This window comes from Sesamum indicum, linkage group LG6 (genome assembly GCF_026168435.1).
Source record: "Sesamum indicum cultivar Baizhima isolate 11 linkage group LG6, ASM2616843v1, whole genome shotgun sequence".
NCBI classification, from domain to species: domain Eukaryota; kingdom Viridiplantae; phylum Streptophyta; class Magnoliopsida; order Lamiales; family Pedaliaceae; genus Sesamum; species Sesamum indicum.
This window is the reverse complement of record NC_142662.1, coordinates 17,967,405-17,989,785: the sequence shown is the minus strand read 5'-3', so window position 1 is coordinate 17,989,785 and position 22,381 is coordinate 17,967,405. Positions and strand designations below refer to the sequence as shown.

The window sequence follows — 22,381 nt, the reverse complement described above, 5'->3', positions numbered from 1 at the left end:
GCGAGTTTAACCCAATAGACTCAATTTAATATTTTTTAAATATTAAAAAATAATTCTACCATAATTCTATAAATTTGAAACAATAACATTATTGAAGGGTTATTCGTTTTTTATAAATTTATATGTATATGTTTTAAGTGTTAAAATATTAAAAATTTTAAAATATGTAGTACTTATATATATATAATGCTTATAAAGTATTTAAATTATTATTTTAATTTATAAAAAATATTATTTGTATGTACTATGTGTAAGTATAAGTAATATATACACATTTTCTTTCATAGATGTATAACTATATTTATTAAAGAATTAAAAGGACTACGTTTGGTCCTGATCCGAGTCCAAAATACTAAGACTCGGGACTTTGAAACCCACACTAAACCTACACAAGAGGGAAGAACAAAATTAATTGATTGGAGCAATTAAATTAAATCTTAATTAATAATTGAACAAATTAATTCAGATTATACTTAGATTGATGAATTTAGATCTAATAAAAGAATTTAATTAGAGAAATAATGTATAAAAAAAAGTTAAAATTCATCAATATCATAAGGATAGTTTAAATTTTGAGTTGAAGAATTAACATCCATTAAATTTATAATTATCCAAACAAATTGGCTTAAAGAATTTATTACATAAAATATCAAAAGAATTTGGGCTTACTTATAATTATCAAAAAAATTTGAGTCCTATCAATATCAACAAAAACATAATTCAAATCCTGAGTTGCATGATTAATTAAAATCCATTAAATAAGGGATTTTAAATCTTTAATTCCAAATTCATCAAGTCAGATATAACCAAATAATATAATTAAATAGTTTGTTGGACTTACTTGAAATAAATTAAATTAAGATCCATTTGCTAGCAGGCCCATAAATTGGGATTATTTTTATAATTAGAGTGTTGGGACTCCTAATAAGATTCGGACCTCTACTAATTCTTGCTTTCTCTCCTCTTATCTATAAAAGTATGAATTAATTTACTTGGCACAACAATATTTAGCATTCTTTAGGTATGTATAAAATATAAACAAGATCAACTATAAAAAACAAAATGACTTATGAGTTTAACTTAAAAAAGGTGCTTTGTTATTTAGCAGGGGCAAAATGTTTTTTAGTACCGTTAAACAAACTTTGTACATTTTTAGTCCCACATTTTTATGAATTAATACTGTCAATTTCGTTACTTAAAAATAAAAGAAAAAGCACAAAAGTGGTCCTGATTGTTATTTTTTTTTTAATGGCAAGAAGCGTATATCTTGCCATTGTAAAATATGGTGGAAATTTTTTTATTTAGATCAGATTCGTTGAATCAAACCAATCACACAGTAAGTGCTTCATTTATCATGTGATTCATTATTTTTTTTTAAATGTACATCAATCACACGCCAGATATATTACACTTATCATATAATCCTGTTTGGGGTAGAATTTCCTAGGTTACACCGCACTTTATTCGTAGAGGCTAGGATTAGATAATCTGGGAGTTGGAATTGCAAGCAATGGTATCTTCTTCTTCAAAACAATCCCAAACTTCTCAGACAAGTCCAGGCTTTCTCCTGCCGGCAAACTCCAGTTGAAAGAATGAACCAGCGAAGCAAGTGAATACATGAACATTCTCTCAGCCATAGCTGTTCCAGCACATATCCTACGTCCGGACCCGAACGGGAAGTACTTGAAGTCATTTCCACTGTAATCCCATTTGCTATCCGAAAATCTTTCAGGACAAAACTCCAAAGGGTTCTCCCATATGGAGGGATCCCGGTGGATTGCCCAGACGTTGACGAAAACACGAGCACCCTTTGGAATCATGTACCGTGCAACGGTGCACGTCGTGCTGGGGCAGTGAGGGACGAGGAGCGGAAGGGCTGGATGCAGCCGCAACACTTCTTTCATCACAGTGTACAAGTATGGGAGCTTGTTGATATCGGTTTCCTCAACCATGTTATCTTTGCCTACTACTGTCTCCAGTTCTTGCCGCACTTTGTTCAGTACCTCGGGCTTGTTCATCATCTCGGCCAAAGCGAACTCGATCGTGTTGGCTGTTGTGTCCGTCCCGCCCACCACCATATCCTGTGACGGGTATAGATGCATCATTTAATCATCTCATATATAACACAGTAAAGATCATAGGTAATTAAGCCGTGTTTGGTTATTTCACTATAAGAAATATAACATTGAATCATAATTAATTGTGATGGTTAAAAATAAATAATCGTAGTAAATAGTCATTGACCCTGGGCCGCACAACATCTGATGATATGATTTTTGTGAGTGTTGCTAAACCATTTATCATGGTGGATAAACTAAGTTTTTCTTTGTATTAATTTTATTTAACCATAATTAATAATAGTAATTAACACGACTTATAGCCATTAAAATATAGGCAATAGAACATAGTGTTTGGGTCCACTTTTGGATGTTTTGTTCTATTTTTGTGGAGATAGAAAGAAAAAAAATAGAGATAAATATATGAATATATTAAAAATAGTGTGTATGTTTGGAGATAATTTAAAATAATAGTTGTATGAGCAGAATTATATTTTTAGTCATATAGGATAGGAGCGTCAATACTTTTAGTCCTCTGTTTTATAAAATTTTAAAATTATTCCAAAATTCAAAAAACTCGACACATCTAGTCCTCTACTTTACGAAATTTTCAAAATACTCTCAAAATTTATAATACTCAACACATTTAATCCTCTACTTAACAGAATTTATAAGACTAAATGTGTTGAATATTTTCAATTAGAATCATCTTGAAAATCCCATAAAGTATAGGAGTAAATACATTGAGTTTTTTCCGATTCTGAAACTATTCTAAAATTTTCGTAAAGAAAATGAGTAAAAGTATTGAACCCACTGGCTATCTTATGGGACTAAAAATGTAATTTTACCATGTTGTATGGTTAGTTTTGTTTCCTAGGAGAGAAAATTCACTATTTCTTGTTAAATTACATCCCTTTTATATGTATTTATATTTGTATATATAATTTTATTTTTAGGAGGGTTAATGGTATATATTATGTAATTGTATTAATTTGTATAGAAGTCATTCTGTATTTATATTTTCTTATTTTTTAAAAATAATATTTAATTATTTATAATTAAAAAATTGAAAGTCAAAATCTTTAAACAGGAGAGAAAAAAAATTGTACAATAATTTATGCCCCCAATTTGATACATCTTATGGATTATCTTAGTAATTAACCTTAAACATCAAATAATTTGATAGCTATTATTAATAACCTTAAATAAAATTTAATCACTTTAATTAAATTATTGTCATATATATTTTCTTAGAGTTTATTTGAAGTGTTCCTAATAAACGTTTCTTTGATATAAATACCATACTTGATTTGTAGTCTTTTTAGGGGTTTAAACTGCTTCTCACTTCAGTTTGTCTCCTAGGGTAACTACTCCATCTTTCCCCGTAACAAAGATTCCATTGATAATTACACACAAGCTTTCAATCTCAGCAATTTTGAAGCAAGAAATCAAAGTCAGACAAAAATTTCCCATTGTTTTCCCCGAAATATAAATCCAACCCCTTGTCTAATAGCAATATGGGTATCAATGGGTAGGTCTTATCCTACCTTAACTTATAAATTAATTCTAAAACCCAGTTTCGAACCCAATAAATATTATTAAACTCAAGTTCAGACTCAAATCCATTAAAAAAATATAGATTGTCTATCTATTAATACCCATAGGTCTAAATACCCAATTTGAACTCAAAAAATATTTTCTTTCCTAATTCAATTAAATTATTATTTTTCAATTGATGTACGTTCAAGTGAACAAATCCAAAAAAATTAAGACATCATGACATTATGTATCGTCTAATTCTTTAACTATGTAGATTTTTTAATAACTGAATAATCAGTTACATAAATATATTATAATGCTAGATATATATTTCAACATCTTGATAGGCAATAATGATTGCTTGAAAACTTGAAGTAATAAAATTGAATTTTAAAGTTTTATAATGTTAAATTTGATTGTTATGAAATATTTAAATTTAATAGTTTCATCAGATTATTTTATAAATAATACATTATTTAAAAAGTTGTATCGAAAAAGAGTTATTTGTAAATAGGTGTCAATAATTATGAATTTATTGACAGAAACAAGTGAAGATGGTTTATGAATCGTAGTGTGCGTGTGTGTTTTAACAGTGTGAAAGACTGAAAATAGGCAGAATAGGAATGTCAAACATTTGCAGCATTTTCGGCCCTTCTTCGAGAGCGACCAGAAACGAATCCAATGCCAAACATAGTGGTAAGTAAATTTCCTTCTAGAGTTTATTTACCTCGTCCTAACAATGGCCGGCAGCACTGAACTGTCAATGGATTTTTGTATTATATAACTAGAAGTAGGTAAAGACTCCATATCAATTACCGTCATTATTGTTCCATTCTTGTTGTTTGATGGCGAACCAGTTAGAAATTTTCGGTTTCTTGTCTATTTTTTCTAGCTTAAAAAACTCCTTGAAATATTCGGACACTGCAATTATAATATATATATATATGGTGAATAACAATTTATTTACATATGATATTGAAAATGAGCACGTTATCTCCCTATGAAAAAAAATATAGCAATTTGACATTTTGTATTTTTTAAAATGAAGCAATTTACCTCCTTATATAAGGAGGTAGATTGCTTCATTTTAAAAATCATAGGGGATGCATTATTGTACTTTAAAAATATAAGAAGGTAAATCGCTATTTGTTTTTTTATAAGGAGGTAATTTTATTCATTTTCAATATCATAAGAGGGTTGCTTGTATTTTTTCCCATATATATACATGTATATGTTATAAGGTCAATTAACTAATGTCACCCTTAATCATTCTTGAGGTAGATTTCATACCCCTAAACTATCAAATCTATTTATTTTGGAATATTTAGCCGAAATTGTCTTTATATTATATGTATGTTTTTAGTACAAAGGATTTCTTTTTTATTATTTTTTTTAACATTTTGCATCTTAAATTCAATTAAGTCAAAATTCATTTTAATTATTACAATAAAGTAAAATCTAATTAGTAAGTTTAGTAGGACAAAAAGTTAAGTAATGAATAAGTATAATAAATGCATAAAGAAAAACTCATGTAAAGAGTTATCATTAATTTGGTAATAAGATTAAGTCGTTAACTATTTATTTTTTCGGGATAAAACTGAGTAATATTACATACTCATTTTTTATATATATTTTCTTTGAAGAATATAACAAAATATAATAATTTGCTCTATTTTTTTTTTTTTTCAGAAGTGTTCAACTTTTGGTTAAGCATATTGTCAATGTATTTTTAAAATTATATATGAATCATTGGAGATATTGAAGTTGTTGTGCATCTATTATATGGATTTGATACGATTTTGGTCTTATAAGTTAGGGAGGTTAGCAATTTTTTAGGTCCTCAAATTAAAATTTTTAATTTGATCAAATAACTTTAAAATTTGGGACAATTTTAATTATTTTTGGCTAATGTGGCAAGAAAATTTCATGTAATTAGTCACATCAATACCTAAATTAAGACTTTGGCGAACTTGATGACTTGGCAGTTCAATTTTTTTTTTTTTTTAGGAAATAGATTGGCAAAAAGAAATTACAACCAATAATATGACAAGTTTTTCAAGTTGTAATTTTCTTTTTTTACCAAGTCATTTTTTAAAAAATAACATGTTGGGCTGCCAAGTCATTTTCTAAAAATTAACATGTTAGACTGTCACGCCATCAAATTTGTTGAAAGCTCATGACATGACTTATAACGTTAAATTTTCAGCAGAAAAATGACTTAAATTACCATAACTTTTAAAGTTGACCAAAATTGACATCCCCAATTTATCGGACAAACTTTTGATTACTCTTAATTTATTAAATATGGTTTTATGTCTTGATTAAAAATGCTATTTTAGTTAGAAAATAATTTCATGATGATTTAATAGAAAATACTAAAATATATTTAGAGCTATATAATTATTCATGAGGGGCAATCAATTCAACACTGTTCGGAATCCAGTAAGAGAGATGATAGACTTACCATGAGTAAAGCTTTCACATGAGTCATAGTTAAAGGCGTCTTGGCATCTCCCTCGTCTTTCAGCTGCAACAAGAACTGCAGAAAATCCTTGCTTTCCTCCCCACTCCCCGCTACTTCTCCATTGATTTTCAATCTTTGCTCAATAATGGTCTCGAAAATCTTGTCAAATCTCTGTGCCAGCCCTTTCATCTTCTTCTTTACCCCCTGAAGATCAAACCTCTCCAGCCCCGGATAGAAATCCGACAAATTAGGCATTCCCAGCAATTCAGTCATCTCTCCAACTACTTGCTTAAACTCTGCCCCGAGCCCTGCCCTTTCCTCCCCCGTCACGGTTCCGCCCCACATCATGCTTGTAATCACATTCAGCACTCCCAAGAACATCTGCTCGCCGATGTCAACAGGCGATCCAGCTCGGCCGTACAAGTACTTGATCGCCTGCCGAAGTTCTCTCCGCCTGAGGGCGTAAACAGACTCCAAACTGTTGTTGCTAAGCATTTCCCGCACGCAGACTTTCCTCAGCATCCGCCATTCGGGTCCGTACGGAGTCCAGACGATGTCCAAACCGCCATATGTCGCTTCTCTGCCAGCCACCGGCACGTCTCGATTGGCGAATGTGGTGTCTTGATCCTTAAGCACTTCCTTCGCTAAGGCCGGGGAGCTTATCACAATACCGATCTTTTTGCCGAGTTTTAGCGTGTAGATCGGGCCATAGGTTTGTGCAAGGTTTTGGAAGTATGTGTGTAGCTCAGGGTCCAGGGCGAGGAGGTTGCCGACAAGCGGCAAGCCCTTAGGACCTGGCGGCAACGGTGGATTCTTGTTTGGTTTCTTAACGAGCAATAGAAGAAACCATAACACAGCGAACACACCAATGAAAATAGTAAATATGAATCCATCTTGAGTAATTTTGCCGGTCTGCCACCAAAGTGACCAAGCATCGGAAAAGGTGTTGAATAGTTTGGTGTACATAGTGAATGAAGCTCAAAGAAATGAGAGAGAGGGTGGGAGGGGGGAAATAATAGAGAGAAATCACGGAAGCCAATTAAATTATTAGATTTCAGGATAAAAGGACAAATGTATGTGCGAACATGTGATAAGAATTTGCCCAAAGGGATCTTCCTGCCTGCCAGCCGAAACTAATGATACCTCCCATGAAATAGAGGGAAGTGATCCATCCGCATGTTATTCGCGTTCGTTTTATTTGAATTTGTTATGTGTTGCACATTTTATCGTACATAATAAATTTAAAAAGTATAAATTTAAGTGATTGATAAGGAACAATAAGCTCTCTGGAGTCTAAAGGAATGATATATCATTTACTACAGTAAAAATTAATATTATAAAAATAAGAGAAAAATAATTTTTTCCATTTTGAACTATTCTTGGCGTAATGTTCAGTCTTCTAAATTAACAAATGTAACACTTAACTCCTATAATCAAATTTTTGGACAATTTGCCCTTATTATATATTAGATATATATTTATAGTTCAAAGAATTTCTTTATCTAATAATTTTATATTTTAATTTTAAATAATATTTTTTAAATTTAAAAATATCTTTTAATTATAATAAAGTAATATAATCAATGATTGAATTTTATTATATTTTACAAATTTAAAGTTAAGTAATGAATGAGTAATTTTCATAAAAAGATTTTATTAATTTGTCAATTTATATCATTAACTACGTACTTATTCTTTTAGACAAAAATGAGTAATTAAATAATTTTTTTGAATATATTCTTTTTTAAAAAATATGGTAAAATATTTATATCAATTCATTTTTTTAAAAAAATATTTAACTTTTGGTTATTAAGCACATGTATTTGTCAATTTCAATTACAAAGCATATATGAATTGTTGGTTATATTATATTTGTTATGTATCTATTATATGTATATATTAATTTATACTCTACTTTTAATTTAAATTCTTCTCTTATTAAAAAAATTAATTTAAAAAGTAATTTGTTTATAATTTAATTAATGTGCAAGATACTAAATTGTATTAAGAATAATATAATTATCAAACCATGAGGTGCATTTTTGTCTGACCAAGGAGTAAGTGTTACATTTATTAATTTAGGGGATAAAATAATTACATTAGGAAATAATTCAGGATGGTAAAGTACAATTAACACTAAAAATAATTATGATAAAGAATAAGTAATTTTAAAAAATAATATCTGAATAAGGAGAAAGAGAAAACATATATCAACTAATAGTTTTGAACATTAGTGGTAAATGCAGTTGCAGCTGGTATCTAAACTAGTGCAGCTCACCGGCATTTTGAACATTTATCAATATATTTATTCACACCTGCAGCTACATAGTTAATGCTAAAAGTGACTGCACAATAAATGAAATAGTTGGAAGCTTTGAATGCAGTACAAAAGTTAAATGACGTTGGAATATTCGGCATGGATAGAAAAAATAGAAGTAAATATGTTGTAATAAATAGCATAATAAGTGCTGCAAACTTCACCATACAATGAAATACCCGAATCGAAGTCCCAAAGTGAAGTGTTAGTAATGTGCAGTGTACACATGAAGCTGAAGCTATATATAGCAACGATGTCAAACATAAAAGTTGTCAGAGCATGTGGAACTTCATGCATATATAGTGGGGAAGGAAAAGTTTAAAATTGATGAAACCGTACGATTGACGAGAACTTACTTGTACACGGCATGGCATGGTTTCAGATAAATTGCAAAAAGTAAAGCGTGGATGAACTGCCTGGGCTATGAGAAAGTGATACAGAAGAGGAGTGAATAAGAAAGGTTAGATGTTGAAAGCAACAATGTTTAAGACGATCACATAATTCATTAATCTATGATGGCGAGTCTCCTTCGTTTGTAGGCGAGCATTCAGGTGTTTCATCCGGGTTTCATACTCGGAGATACGATTCAACAATCCGGGGATTATCTCTTTTGACCTGCGGCACATGGGGGGATCCACCCATTGGAACGTGTCGCAGTACTGACCCTGATTAGAAAGAAGTGAATGTGAGGTATATATGTATAAGTATTACACTACAGATGGGCACCACTGCAGGAATCCTCCATTGACGTTGATTATAGCATTAACGGGATGTCAAGTAAGCATTGTATGCACATGAGTAACTTTGTATTGAAATAACATACCTCGTTACCAGGGCACCCGCAAAATCGGCGTCCCGAATTTAGTGTAGTCCACGAAGTGCGTAAGAGAACATCCCTACCACAACGGCAAAAACGAACAACAGATTCGGTTGACACGTAAGAACGGTACCTACTGTAGGTTCCACCTTCGGAGTCGCTAGTACTGAAATCATTTCTCAAACGAGGGGTATCCATCATCGATGGTCTACATAGTAACAGTTGAAGGATGAACCGTCAGGACATTAGGAACCACCTGGTAAGCTAAACATCATATATGTGTGATATGTAATGACAAGTAATGTGTTTAGCAACATCGACGTACAGGAATTTGAAACAATAGTTGTGTTATTGAGAGCTACAAGACGATGTCAGTGCAATAGCTTATCTCACAAATAACAGGGCGGGTACCAGGCGTATGACAAATGTTTGACACAGAGCAAAGCGGTTAAGCACAAACAAAATATAGCTGCGACTGGTTAAAAAGTATTTTTGCCATCCTGTGAAGTAGTAGGTGAGGTATAACAAAATTCACTCAACAAATTTGAAATTTGAATTGTGGACTTGAAGGTGGGTAAACAAAATGAATAAAGAGTTGCAATTACCTCTTCGGATATGTTCGGCAAGGGTTGGGAAGCCACGGAAGTGTTTGCCTGGTAAGGGGGAATACGGAAGTTCGAAAACCCTAAATTTCGAGATAAGGGTCGGCTAAAGATTATAAGTGGTGCACATATCATGAGTATGTATGTGGGAAATATTTCGATAACGCCTAACTCACTGAGAATAGGGTGGATGAAATCGTCGATTCCAACGGTGGGGATTAACGAAAGCAGGTCGCGGCCAAACGATGTTGAAGCAGAAATTGGGGAAAGAGAAGGAAGGCAGAAGACGAAGTTGGGGGGAGGGGGCTTTGGGGGATATCTGAGTCCGGTAATTTCGCAATTTGGAAGGGGCAAAAACATAAAATCACAAGTTATGTGTGGAAGTAATACATGGACGTAAACGGGATTGTAAGGATACAACCCGCATTTTATTCCAGAATAGAAACGGATTGCAATCCATCCCATACGGCACAATCCAATATACAATCCCAAGTTAATCCTGAGGGGGGCCAAATAGTGCAAAAAAGTAAATATGACCTAAAGATAATAGTTTTGACCAATTGTAGATAGTGGGGAAAATATGGAAGTTAGTGGGTGGAATTAAAAAAAAAAAAAAGACAGAGAAAAAAACGATACCGAAAGAATGTTCTCCCATAATATATTATATAAATAGTCTATAAATATATCAGAATGGAAGGACTTTAATCTGAGGTAGCGAATTAAGCAAAGATTTCAAATGAATTTATATCTTAAAAGTTTAAAATCTATTAATTTTTTATAAATACAGTTCAAAATAAGAGTTGAAATATTTAAAATTTCTTGTTATATGTAATTATTTAAATAAATTCAAAATTTTACAATTAAAAATTAAAAACCTCTATTTTCAACTCCATTCACTACAAAAAAATTAATTTTTTACTGTATTTAAATTACCACGACTTAAAAATTGTGGCAAATCAATACTTTTAATCACGACTAAACAAAATCAATATAAAAGTTTAATTTTTTACCATGATTAATCAATATTTCCATGGTTTTTAGTTATGGCTAAAACATGATTTTAACCATGGCTAATATTTCGGTATCACTTGCAAAAATAACAGCTAATTTTCATAACAGAGTCATGATTAATTTACATTCATCATGATATTTTTTTTATATAACAATTAACTATACTAAAAAATTATATTTTTGGTAATGACCAATTCAACCAAAATGTTGGAAACATTACAAATTATTCCATTGCAGGCGAGTGTATTAAATTTTTATTTTCAGATGTTGTCTTATGTGGAAGCAACAGTATGTAAACCAATTTGAATGGTGCTCAGGTGCAAATACATTACGTGGATTTCACACAATTGACCTATGACAACACTAATATTGATTGTCATTGTTCTTTGCTGGGAAAAAAAAAATGCCAAGAAGAGATTATTACTAGGAAACTAATCTTGCACAGACTTGTTGAGCAGAAAAAAAACTTACACAAAGAATTTCAAATCACTTAATCAATTAAGATTGAAATTCATCATAATACTACTACATACAGTCTAAAATAAGATTAGTCCTTATAACTTGAACTTAGAATTTCCTGACAGGGCTGTGTATTGATTAGTCCTTATAACTTGAGGCACTATAATGATCTTGTATTAGATCATTTTGTACTTGATTTATTTCTTGATCATCTAAGTGGCTATAAAAGGGATATTTTGAGACAAGCCCATCAAATATTAAGGTCAATGACTGGCATGTCAAGGAACCATCAACTTGACCAATGAGGCAGAAGAGGTCCTTTGTTTTTCTGATATCTCAGATTGATAAAATCCTTGGTCAAGGTATCATGGCAACAAGGCGTAGGGTTTCCAAGGTTGACCGTTTATAATCAACAAGTAGGAAGAAAGAAATGCATAGCTATTGAGTCAACAAGATTTCGACTCACTGTTCATGTCTTGGAGTCAATCGAAAATAATTGTTGATAGAACCGTACTTGCACGGTACTACAGTCTAAAGGCTTGTCACATTCACCTAGAGATAAAGCTTTATGATGTGTTGCTAGACTTCAAATATTTGTATATATTTATTGTACTCATTTATTAGTTAATATTGAGTCTGTAAAAAAAAAAAAAATTGAACTATTTAACTCACTAATTATATTTTACTTTATTGTAAATAAAAGATTATTATTAAAATTTTTTGATTAAACTTAAAATTTAAAATTACTAAAAATAACTTTTTGAACTTATATATATAATATAAGGACAATATTGTTTAAAATTTTACTTATAAGGGATAAGTACTATGTTTATTAATTTAAAAGGATAATTGTTACATGAAAGAATAATTAGGAGGCCAAAGTATATTTTATCTTAAAGAAAACAACTGCGACGTTATATATGGCCCCCCATGTAGAGATGAAAGGATGCTGCGGGCCCCGCTGTCAATAAATTCAAAGAGCATGGAATGCAATAATTTCTGTGTATCAATGGTTATGGCACGGCGTGCTGTAAATAAAAAATAATTATTTATATTTTAAAATATATTATAAATAAAATAAAATATATAAATCAATACATCATATTTAAATAAATAAATAAAATAAAATGAAATTTACTAGGGATATTATTGACACAAAGAATGGTATGGGTGAGATTTTCATATTAGTATAGAGTTTATCAGTTCAAAAATATTTTATTTTTAAGACCTATTATTCTTTTTTTAAAAAAATTAGTAATATTTTGTAAGTCTTCGAAACTTCGATTTTAAAAAAATTATTAACAAAATATGAAATTGATTGAGGATTAGTTGTTTTCCAATTACGAATTTAGTAGTTAAGTTATTAATTTTTCATTTAATATTTTGATTTTCAGAGTTTATTAAAAACATAAATTAGTTCGTTACTATATATATAAAATCAGAATAGTTAGATACATATAAATACTTAATTGTGAAGTGTGGTGTTGTGATGATAAAGCTGAGAAATGCTTGATTTGACATAAACTGAACATAATTTGTATTGACAAACTTGAACTAATTTTTAGGTTGTGGTTGCTACAACAAAAGATGGAACCGGATATCATATTCAATCCTACCTAACTGCTTCTTTACTTTCTTCTAGCCTGCCCCATATATAACTAAAATCCAACCCCAGATTTGTTAAGAAGATTGCATTTGCATTGATTGCAATCCCACTTGGGCAGGTAGGACAATTAATCCCACCATATGTGGATAAAAATCAAAATAACATCCATGATCTCGAAAACGGTTTGCTATTGTCTATTTTGACCCTGTTTAAGGTTATATTTTCCAATATTTATCTTCGTTAATGAAGTCTAACATGAATTTGAATTTCCGACCTCTGAGATCACTGATGTTGATGGAACCTGAGATTCCCCACAGCATTTCTCGATCGTCTGGAGATCTTGTAGAGCTGATACCAATATCCGCTGATGTAGAGGTTGGCTCCAAGCTTGTACGACTTCAATATTTCATGGGCATCCAAGGTGCTAACGATGAGGGGTTTTGGTGCATCCAGACACTGCAAGGATTAACAAGTGGAAGGATTTAGAAAGAAAGTGAATGCTTCAGAAACCAATTGCACAAAATGGGACATCTCACCAAATGTGGGGCAAAGAGCTCTCAATCTTCTCTTGCAATGGGATGGGGGTGGGAGCATTCTGTGTTATTAAGCACTTATGTCCATTAATCAAGGTTTTGTATTTGATTTCGTTACTGCTTCACCTAATCAGAATCACAGGGATGTTGAGATAAAGTGTGAATTAATACACTAGGATTCGTTAATGAACTATTTGTTTTCGTAGCAAGTGGCTAAATAATCATTTCACATATCAAATATATTCAAACTATAGACAGTATATGATACTTTTTATCCTAACCCATCCGGCCTCCAATCATTCATTAATCAATCACCCGATTACCGAATCCAACGAAATAAAGAAGGCTTAGTATATTGTTGGGGTGACTAAGTACCAAGTAGAGCCGCTTATTACACCTGAAGTAGTGAGTCTAAACTCATTCTGAATGTAGTATTGCAATGATTAAATTAGGTAAGTCTCAACAGAGGATAATAAAATTGATTAGATCTGACCTTTTTAGATGACTCAGAATGTGAGGTGATGGAGGTTTTTTCTTCACTTTGGATTGGATTCAAGCTGGAGATGACTGGGTCAAACTGGGAGCTTGCTTCCATTACTGATCGGACACACCATATTCTTGTTTTGGCTGCAGGAGGCGACGGGGCAGAGGCAGACTGGGGAACTACGCGAGCAGGACAACTTGATTCATAAACCTAACGCAAATCCATCCTGTTGTCATCCCTACTTAACACTATCAAAAGTTACACAAACCACAGTTGAACTTTGTGCAAAATTGCGGTCACCTTCTACAACATTTTATCACATTATAATAACATCCCTTAATTTTTTTTCACTTTTACAATCAGATATGCTGCAATTATCGTCTTAAAATGACATAAACCTTGAAGGAACTTTAACCATACATCATAAATATTGAAATCCAAATTCAGGTTCTTGAAGGACTGTACTAGCACTTGTATATACTTGAGGAAAATTATTTCTTATCCTCCTCCAATGAAACAACATCATGCTCATTTTCATGTTCAAAAAATTCAAATTAACATCTAAAATAATTGAATTCTTCAGCAATAGAAGTCGACTTGTTATTCATAGCTAGTGACAATAAAATTATAGTGCTCTTTATTGAAAATAGAAGACAAGGTCACAGAAGAACTAGAATATACATGACATGCACAATTGATTTTTTGTTTAAATACAGAATTTTGTTTAAAATTACTTGGAATATATATTTTGATGTAATGGTATATAATTGTCAACTATAATTGATTCAGTTTGATTTGGTTTACCAACTGCAACCCCTAAGAAGAGTAATGAAGAAGATAGTCAAGGAGAAACTACACTAATTCCACCAAAAAATGCAAACATACAAAGAGACAGCAGGACAATATGATTTGTATTTAGTTCTAAGCATTAGTTAAAGCAAGGTTCCAGGCAATGGAGCAAACGGCAGAATGCATTACCAAGTAATCCGTTATCACTTTGAAATAGAAACAGAAACATAAAAGGTGTAAAAAGAGAAATCAAGTAAGCTAACAGCTCAAACCTATTGAGCAAATTAATATTGTTTTTCGAATTCCTGGGTGCAAGGACCTAGAGTAAAATCAGTGACTTCGAGATAGCCGAACATATCTACAAGCAACAAATAAGGCAAGCATGGCTAGAGTATCGTACCTTAGCAATTATTTCAGCATAAATAACACATACTAAACTTTTGTAAGTGCATCTTCAAGACTGCAGTAAATGTTAGAATCAGAACATAACTACAGCCCATTGCTATAATTTATAAACATATTCCGTATGCTTTGAACGGTAAAGCGGAAGTAAACAATATCCCACACCATGTAGTGTGTCAGGAAGAGAAAGCAAGAGAAGTCTGTACATAGCGTCTCACAAACCAACAAGAGTTAGATTGTACCAGTATCAGGGTCATGAGCTGCTTTCCTCCCTTTAGCTCCTGATAATGCCATTCAGTCGTCATGTCCTCATCACCTGCTCTACCCTCAACAGAAAAAAGTGACTTAGAGGCATTTCCATAGTTAGAACCAGTTCTCGTTCTTTATGTTGGAAGCTTTTGTGTGAACAAAGACTATTTACCTGCATAAATATGTCCCAGAAGAAAAGCATATACGGGATTGGTCAAGGCATCTGCATTGTCATATTCTGTATCTCAAATCTGTAGCTCTCATTTATTTTTATTGGGAATCCAAAATAAGATGCAGGTCCTTAATTTTGTTTTTTTCCACAATAATCTTTCAATTGATTTTTTTAGCATAAGCAGATGATTGGTTGTTCATGTCATTACATTTCCACCTGTCTGTGTTTGTGCAACATAGAAAAGGTTTCTGTATTTGGATTTGCTTCTTAGATGGGCATACATCTGATGTTCCATCATGGTAGTACATGTAAAAGAGAATCCACCCATCTTTTGAAGCAAAGCCTAACAGGAATAATAAAAGGAAAAAAGGTCTTCATGTAACAACAGAACAAGTGCACATAAGGTTGCAGATGAAAAGTGAAAAAAAGTAGTCATCAAAACGAATATGACAAACTCGGAGACCATGCGACAAAATGGTCTTCCGGTACGAGATGCAAAACCTTAACCATTATTTAATCTATGTAAAAAGTCCTCTGAAGTTGATCTAAATTGAGAAAAGAAAATGGAATATATCTTAAGTAATATGTCAACTAAGACAGGAAACCCATTGGAGACATTAACTTACCTATGCAGTTCAGCTTGATCCAAAATGATCCAGCATAAGAGGGCATCTCAACAACCCCTAGTATGTATGAGAAACTAATGGGACTTCAAGGATAAAAAGGCCATCTAATCCAAAGCACATATCCACCTAACATACACTTGTTATGGCTATTTATGCATTCAAAGAAAGTCATGCACGTTGGGACAATCAAGCCCACATAAATCAAGGAAGTGATACTTATTTGTACTTGTTGAAAAATATAGAAAGCTATGTGATGAACACATAAAGCAAATTCTGCATTTAAGATGGTACATTTTCCAAAACAGAATCATCCAAGAGCGGGAACAAAATTTCAGATTCAGAAGGCCACTCTGAACTAACATCAATCTCATCAAATATAATTGGCTTATAATGTCTGTCTCTGTTTCTAATAATTTCTTGTAACCAAAGATTGCAACGTACAAAGACAAGATCACTTAATTTATCTATTTCTGCTCTATTCAGTCTCTTACTGTGTAAGTTTTCAAAGTTGCTCCAGTTCCACCTACACCACTGGGAACTACAAGGCTGACTTAGTATCCGTATTGCAAATCTCTGCAAAGTTGGAATTTCATAACCATATGCAGCCCACCAATCACCTAAACATGCAAAAACCCCAGATAAGGTACGTATATGGCGATTGACCAAAGTACAAGATTATAGAACCCAGAACGTTCCATAAACCAAATGGTAAGATTAAACTGTGCCTTTAGGACCTCTATCAAAGTTTGCAAAGATACACAGTAAACTAGGTTCATGGCTTCATAGGGAAATAGAAAATATTTGTTAGGTTTTTGTATGGGGACTAAATCAATAAAATTCAATCACCTGCATCATAGATGCCATATTTTTAAGAGGGCACATAACACAAATTATCCCTAAAGTTTAAATTTGTATCATTTTAGTCCCTAATGTTCAATTCATAATTTTATAATCCTTAATGTCTAAATTATGTTTCACTTAGTCCCAACCCTTTTTTAAAATTTAAGGGAAAAATTGTGAATGAATAACATGCATTCATATAAAATATATTAGTAGGGCAATTAAATTTATGAATTTTATGAAATTAAGTATTCATTAAGAAATTGTAATTTTCTTTAAACTTTAAACATCCTAAATAAGTATAATAATTTTGAAAATTTTTTACAAGAATTAACGGACAGATTGAGAAATTTACAGTAAAAAATTGAAGTAAAGAATAACACATTAAGTTAGTCAAAAACAGTAAAAAAGACAAGTTGATCTATAAGCGCAACCCAAATTGGAAGCTCCATTCCAAAGTATTTTCTACTAATTTAATGAGTTAAATTTCATCGAAAATTTTTACTTTAAATTCTTTGATGTGTTCTTGTTTGATAATAAATTTTAGAACATCTATAGTTATAATTATGTTTTTAGGATTCTTCAAACTAAACTAATATATTAAAAAACTAATCTGAACAGTTTCCAGTTGTAACTTTCAAGAATATTAACAGTATCCAAAACACACTTTTTCAAGTTAAAACTTTTATTCTAACAAACATAGGAGATCTAGAGTCTCCAAAAGAATTACATTAAGTATATATTGACTTAATTTATAAACTTTTGTAAGTTGGTTAACATAAATTTTCTGTTTGATAGTTTTGTATGAGGTGAGAAATTAACATCAGGGACTAAAGTGATACAAATCCAAACTTTAAGGACTCATTACTGACATTTTCTTTTTTAAGAAGTAACAGTTTAAATAGATAGTTTTCTTCCCATGCATTTTTTCTAGAATTTACAAAATGTAATGAAGAAAAGACTGGTAATTATTATTTTAAAACATACCTGGGGCATTTAATGTCCGTCCCCTTGTTGCAAATTCAGTTCCTAGAGCACCATGAGCATTTATATAAAGTGGATGTTCTTTGGTTATTTCGACTTTATCTGTCTCCACAATTGCTATTTTCATCATGGCCTCTTGAAAACCATTCCTTATTCTAGAATCAACCTTAAAGTTAACGCCATAGAAAATGGAAGGATTAAGAAATGCTGCTGCTGCATGTAGTGGGGAGTGAAGCCATCTCCTGTCAATTATATCCCATATTGGCAAGTACCTCTCTGCAATACCATTATAATATGCTTTAATACTAGTTTTTGCCTTCTCCATTCCTTCATATAAATAGCCCATAGCAGGCATGTCTCCTTGTACTATCCTGAGGACCTTCATTAGCGGTTCAAACACGCAGACAGCTTCACGTGCAGAGCTCCAGAATTGTTCAGCATTCAGCATTGACTTGATAAGTTGGGCATCAGGGCGTCTACTGGCACTAGATGCCAACCACTCTGCATGTGAAAACATGTGTTTCAAGTTGTTCTCTTGAAAAACAAGAAATCTTAGAGACAGAAAATTAGTAACATATCTTGAAATCTTTGGCCTGATCAACTCCACTCCGCCAGTAAATTTCCGCACTGTATTAAGTATCCACTCATTGCTGTATAGATATTTTGTGATTGTAGTTGCCTCTTTCAAGACAGTGCTAATCCATTCTAGTTTACTAAGATCCTCCAAAATCTTAGTAATACAATTTGAAGCACATGGAGACCAGAATATTGAAGGATACTTATCCATAAGAAGCTTCCCTGCATAGGCATAACTATCAGCACTATCCGTTAACACTTGAACAACATTTTCGGCACCAACTTCTAAAACAATGGACTCCAGCAACCCAAACAAATAATGAGTATCATCAATATGACCAGATACATCAATAGACCGAAGAAATATTGTTCCTTTAGGACATGTGACAGAAAAAACTACAAGTGACTTGGTTCTGCCATCAGACCAGCAATTGCACAAAATTGTGCAACCTGTTTGTTGCCATTCATCTCTTAATCTTTTGTGCATATCAATTACATTGGCTTTAACTTTTTCCAAAAGGTTATATCTCAACTTCTCAGAGCTGGGGGCTCTATAACCTACTCTGCATTCTGCGATAGCATCAACCATTTGCTGATAATATGTGGAAGCGGCAGCACTGAAAGGGATAGCATTATAGAAAAAGAATAAGGCAATCTTCTTATCCGCACGTTCCTGCTTTTGATTTTGAACATCATATACCACGGGCTCAGATTGTGGGCTAGGAGAAGCATGAGGGAATAACAAAGATGGGCAAACACTCCCATTCTGTTCACTAGATACACGATTGGGAGGGGCACCACCACTGGCAGAAGAACTATTTTGTTGGCCATTTACCACCTGCTCTACCCTCTGTCTTTTCAAAGTTTTCTGCTTCTTGTGGGTGCTTAATATACCTTGTATATGGTCACGCACATCATTTGGGACTTCAGTGCATGGAACTATGTCCTTGTTTCTTATCTGAGCTAGGTGAAACTTCATCCTGTAAACTCCGCCACTGAACTCACGTTGACAATAATTACATCTAACCTTCTGTCTAGCTGCGTCAATGAGCACACAATGCTCCCAACAGGCATCCCTCCCTCTCACCATTACTCTGGAAACATAGGGTTTCAATTAAAATTCTGTAAGTTGAATGCAGAACTGTTGATGGTTATTAGCATCACATTTACATCAATAAGTAATTATAGAAGTTTCACTAAACAGTGGATGGAAACAAAAATCACGTATCCGAATGAGCTGTTAGATCCACATTAGCCACCATATACCGTAAGGAAAATATATACATATAACACACACACATATATTGCTATATCTTGTTCAATCGGGAAATAGCTCACAAAAGCAAAAGACAGTGCTTCATACAATTACATGGAAGAATCAATGAATAATGTTTCAATGAGTTCGGGGATGTCAGCAAGGACATGGCTTACCACAAGAAACACAAAGCTATTTTCCTAATTAGACCTCTAGGTACTGTAGGAGGCAATTCTAAAACACCATCACAATCCCACAATGTCACAGTTAACAGTAGCTTTACCTCAAAGCAAATTTAGAGAAAACAGTTCGGTCAACTTATATGTTTTAGGCCTATTTGGATGAAGAAAATGTGTGACTTTCTGGATTGCAGTTTCAAGTCAAAAAATTTCATGGGCACCCAACATATTATCACCACAGTCGAAGAACTTTAACTCACTTACCGGTGTGCTAGTTGTTCTCAATAAAGGTAAAGCCTTTTTTCAAAGTTCAAAATAGTAATCTTGCAACTAAATCCAGTTGAAATGCACAAGACATAAGCTGTCCCTGATAAAACTCTTAAAGATTCGAACTTCTTACAGTACTGAATCTTTATAGATCATTCTAATCGAAACTGCATATATAATCAGCAACGCAAACTTTGAACAGAAAAAAGGATGTGCGGGAAAAGAGCATAATTTCTGAATGAGATAATCTAAATTAAACCTCCACAATCTCTCAAACTACTTCACAGGCATTCATCATCTGTAGAACAAGTTCTCATACAAATTCAGTATTTGTGTGTGTGTGTGTGTGAGAGAGAGAGAGAGAGGGAGGGAGTAAGTGGGTGTGTCAGTGTGAATTAGTGCGTGAGAGAGAGGTTGTAGGGATTACCTTAGATTGGAGAAACTGAAGAAAATGGAATTTTTGCGGGAGGAGCTTTGGTGGAAGATGGTGTACTGTTTTCTGGCTGTAGGTAGAAAAGACTGCCAAAAGCAATTCTCGAATTGGCAAATGACATTTTCGTCCTTCTTAAGTCACTTTAGTAATATTTTTTTTGCGATAATTAAAATCCAGAGTAGATTTGATGTAATTATAGATAAATTTTCTGTTATTTAATCTTATTTTGAAAATAAACTCTTAAAGTTGTTGACTGGAATAAGATTATAAAACTTATAACATATTAGCAATATTAATTTTGTAATTAGTACAATTATAATTGAAAGACTTTTGTTAAATCTAGAAAATAAGTTGGAGTTTCTTACCCTTTTTTACCTTGTAAACTACTAATATTTTATTTTTTGGATTTTTTAACCTATTTTTATAATATATCAAACATTTTTATAAACTTTTGAAGATCTTAAAGTGTAAGTTTTAGATAATAGCTTGAATTATCAGATTTATAAAAATTATATCAACTTTTATAGAGATTTGGACTTTTACCAAAACTTAGGTTAGTATTTTTTCAATGAAATGAATTTTTATTCTGAAAAATGAAGTTTGGTGCTTTATTTTATTAAGTCTCTTATATAACTCAAAAATCCAAAATAAAAGAAACAATTGAATTCTATGAAAGATATATATGCAAGGTGATCTAGTGGGCGTCGTAATATAAAGGTAACTTAGAATAACTTTCCCTAAAATTCGTTATAATCGCAAAAACTTTATCATTGTTCAAAAAATTAGGACAAAATGCATGAAATCCCTCTATATTTTAAAAAATATGCAAAAAACACCCTCTTGTTTTCAAAATAGACTAAAAATCCCCTCCTATTTTATTTTAGTCAGCAAAAAACCCCCATTCTGTTAGCAATTAACGGGAAGCGGAAGAGACACGCGTCTGCTGCGTTTGGTAGTCATTTTCTGCAGTTTAGGTTCATATTTAATGATAATTTGGACTAAAATACCCCTATATGGGTCTATATAATATGCAAAGGGCATTTTGAAATGTTTTGTGTCTTCCTTTTGTCATTTCAAACTCTAAAATAAGTATTAAATTTTGCTATATTAAATTTAAATTAAAATATTAAATTTATTTAATATTAAATATTAAATTATGTTATATTTAAATTCAAATAATTTTATAATTGTTAATTATTAAATCTAAAATTATTTTTAATTAATTAAAATATATATTTAATATAATTATTATTATTAATTAGCCAAAAACATTTAATTATTATGATTATTTAAAATATTCTTAATTAACTAAAACATATTTTAATTAATATAATTAAAAAATTAAAAAAAAAGAAAATCTGTTATTTCGCCCATTTTTCGCCGGAAACTTAGAAACAAGTTTCCGAAGCTGTTCGGGCGAATTTTCGACGCCCAATAGTACCATTAGAATCCTCTCTTCAAGACGAACATTTACATACCTTCAATTTAAGTTTTCGTCGATCATAGAGAGTGGGCTCAAGCAACGATCGCCGAGCATATTTGCGGTCGATTCATCTCCGTCCGATTGAATCTCAGTCTTAGACTACCACCATAAGACTCGTCTTTTCAAAACGATTCTAACGAGACCGGTCTCACTCAATTTGATAAAAAATTTATAAAGATACGATGATTTAACCAAAATCTCATTGCTGGCGACGAGATTTTGTTGGGGGGGGGGGGG

The 22,381-nt window shown here is 32.2% G+C and overlaps 2 protein-coding genes and 1 long non-coding RNA gene across 31 annotated transcripts; all 3 read right to left on the bottom strand.

Annotated features, from left to right (window-relative positions):
* Nucleotides 1-1,315: 1,315 nt before the first annotated feature.
* On the bottom strand, nt 1,316-7,197 carry LOC105164270 (flavonoid 3'-monooxygenase CYP75B137). The gene is made up of 2 exons (XM_011082883.3): nt 6,061-7,197; nt 1,316-2,081 (listed from the first exon to the last, which is right to left on the bottom strand). The coding sequence occupies exons 1-2, from the start codon at nt 7,024-7,026 to the stop codon at nt 1,461-1,463; spliced, it is 1,587 nt and encodes a 528-aa protein (XP_011081185.1). The 5' UTR covers nt 7,027-7,197; the 3' UTR covers nt 1,316-1,460.
* Nucleotides 7,198-8,477: 1,280 nt separating this feature from the next.
* Nucleotides 8,478-10,220, bottom strand: LOC148787873 (uncharacterized). Its single transcript, XR_016066187.1, has 3 exons — nt 9,800-10,220; nt 9,201-9,402; nt 8,478-9,042 (listed from the first exon to the last, which is right to left on the bottom strand). It is a non-coding gene; the product is annotated as an uncharacterized LOC148787873 (long non-coding RNA).
* A 2,559-nt stretch (nt 10,221-12,779) lies between these two features.
* Nucleotides 12,780-22,369, bottom strand: LOC105164271 (uncharacterized). 29 transcript variants are annotated; one of them, XM_011082887.3, is made up of 8 exons: nt 22,140-22,369; nt 20,656-20,747; nt 17,955-19,621; nt 16,619-16,744; nt 15,502-15,552; nt 15,323-15,396; nt 13,899-14,099; nt 12,780-13,328 (listed from the first exon to the last, which is right to left on the bottom strand). In XM_011082887.3, exons 3-8 carry the CDS (start codon nt 19,615-19,617, stop codon nt 13,155-13,157), a joined length of 2,289 nt encoding a protein of 762 aa, XP_011081189.1. In that variant the 5' UTR covers nt 19,618-19,621; nt 20,656-20,747; nt 22,140-22,369; the 3' UTR covers nt 12,780-13,154. The 29 variants fall into 29 exon arrangements, 16 of the variants coding, with proteins under 16 accessions (XP_011081189.1, XP_088737704.1, XP_088737707.1 ...); XM_088881578.1 differs by lacking the exon at nt 22,140-22,369 and having other exon boundaries at nt 20,656-21,052; XM_088881581.1 differs by lacking the exons at nt 20,656-20,747; nt 22,140-22,369 and adding an exon at nt 13,409-13,467 and having other exon boundaries at nt 17,955-20,649.
* Between the last annotated feature and the right edge of the window lie 12 nt (nt 22,370-22,381).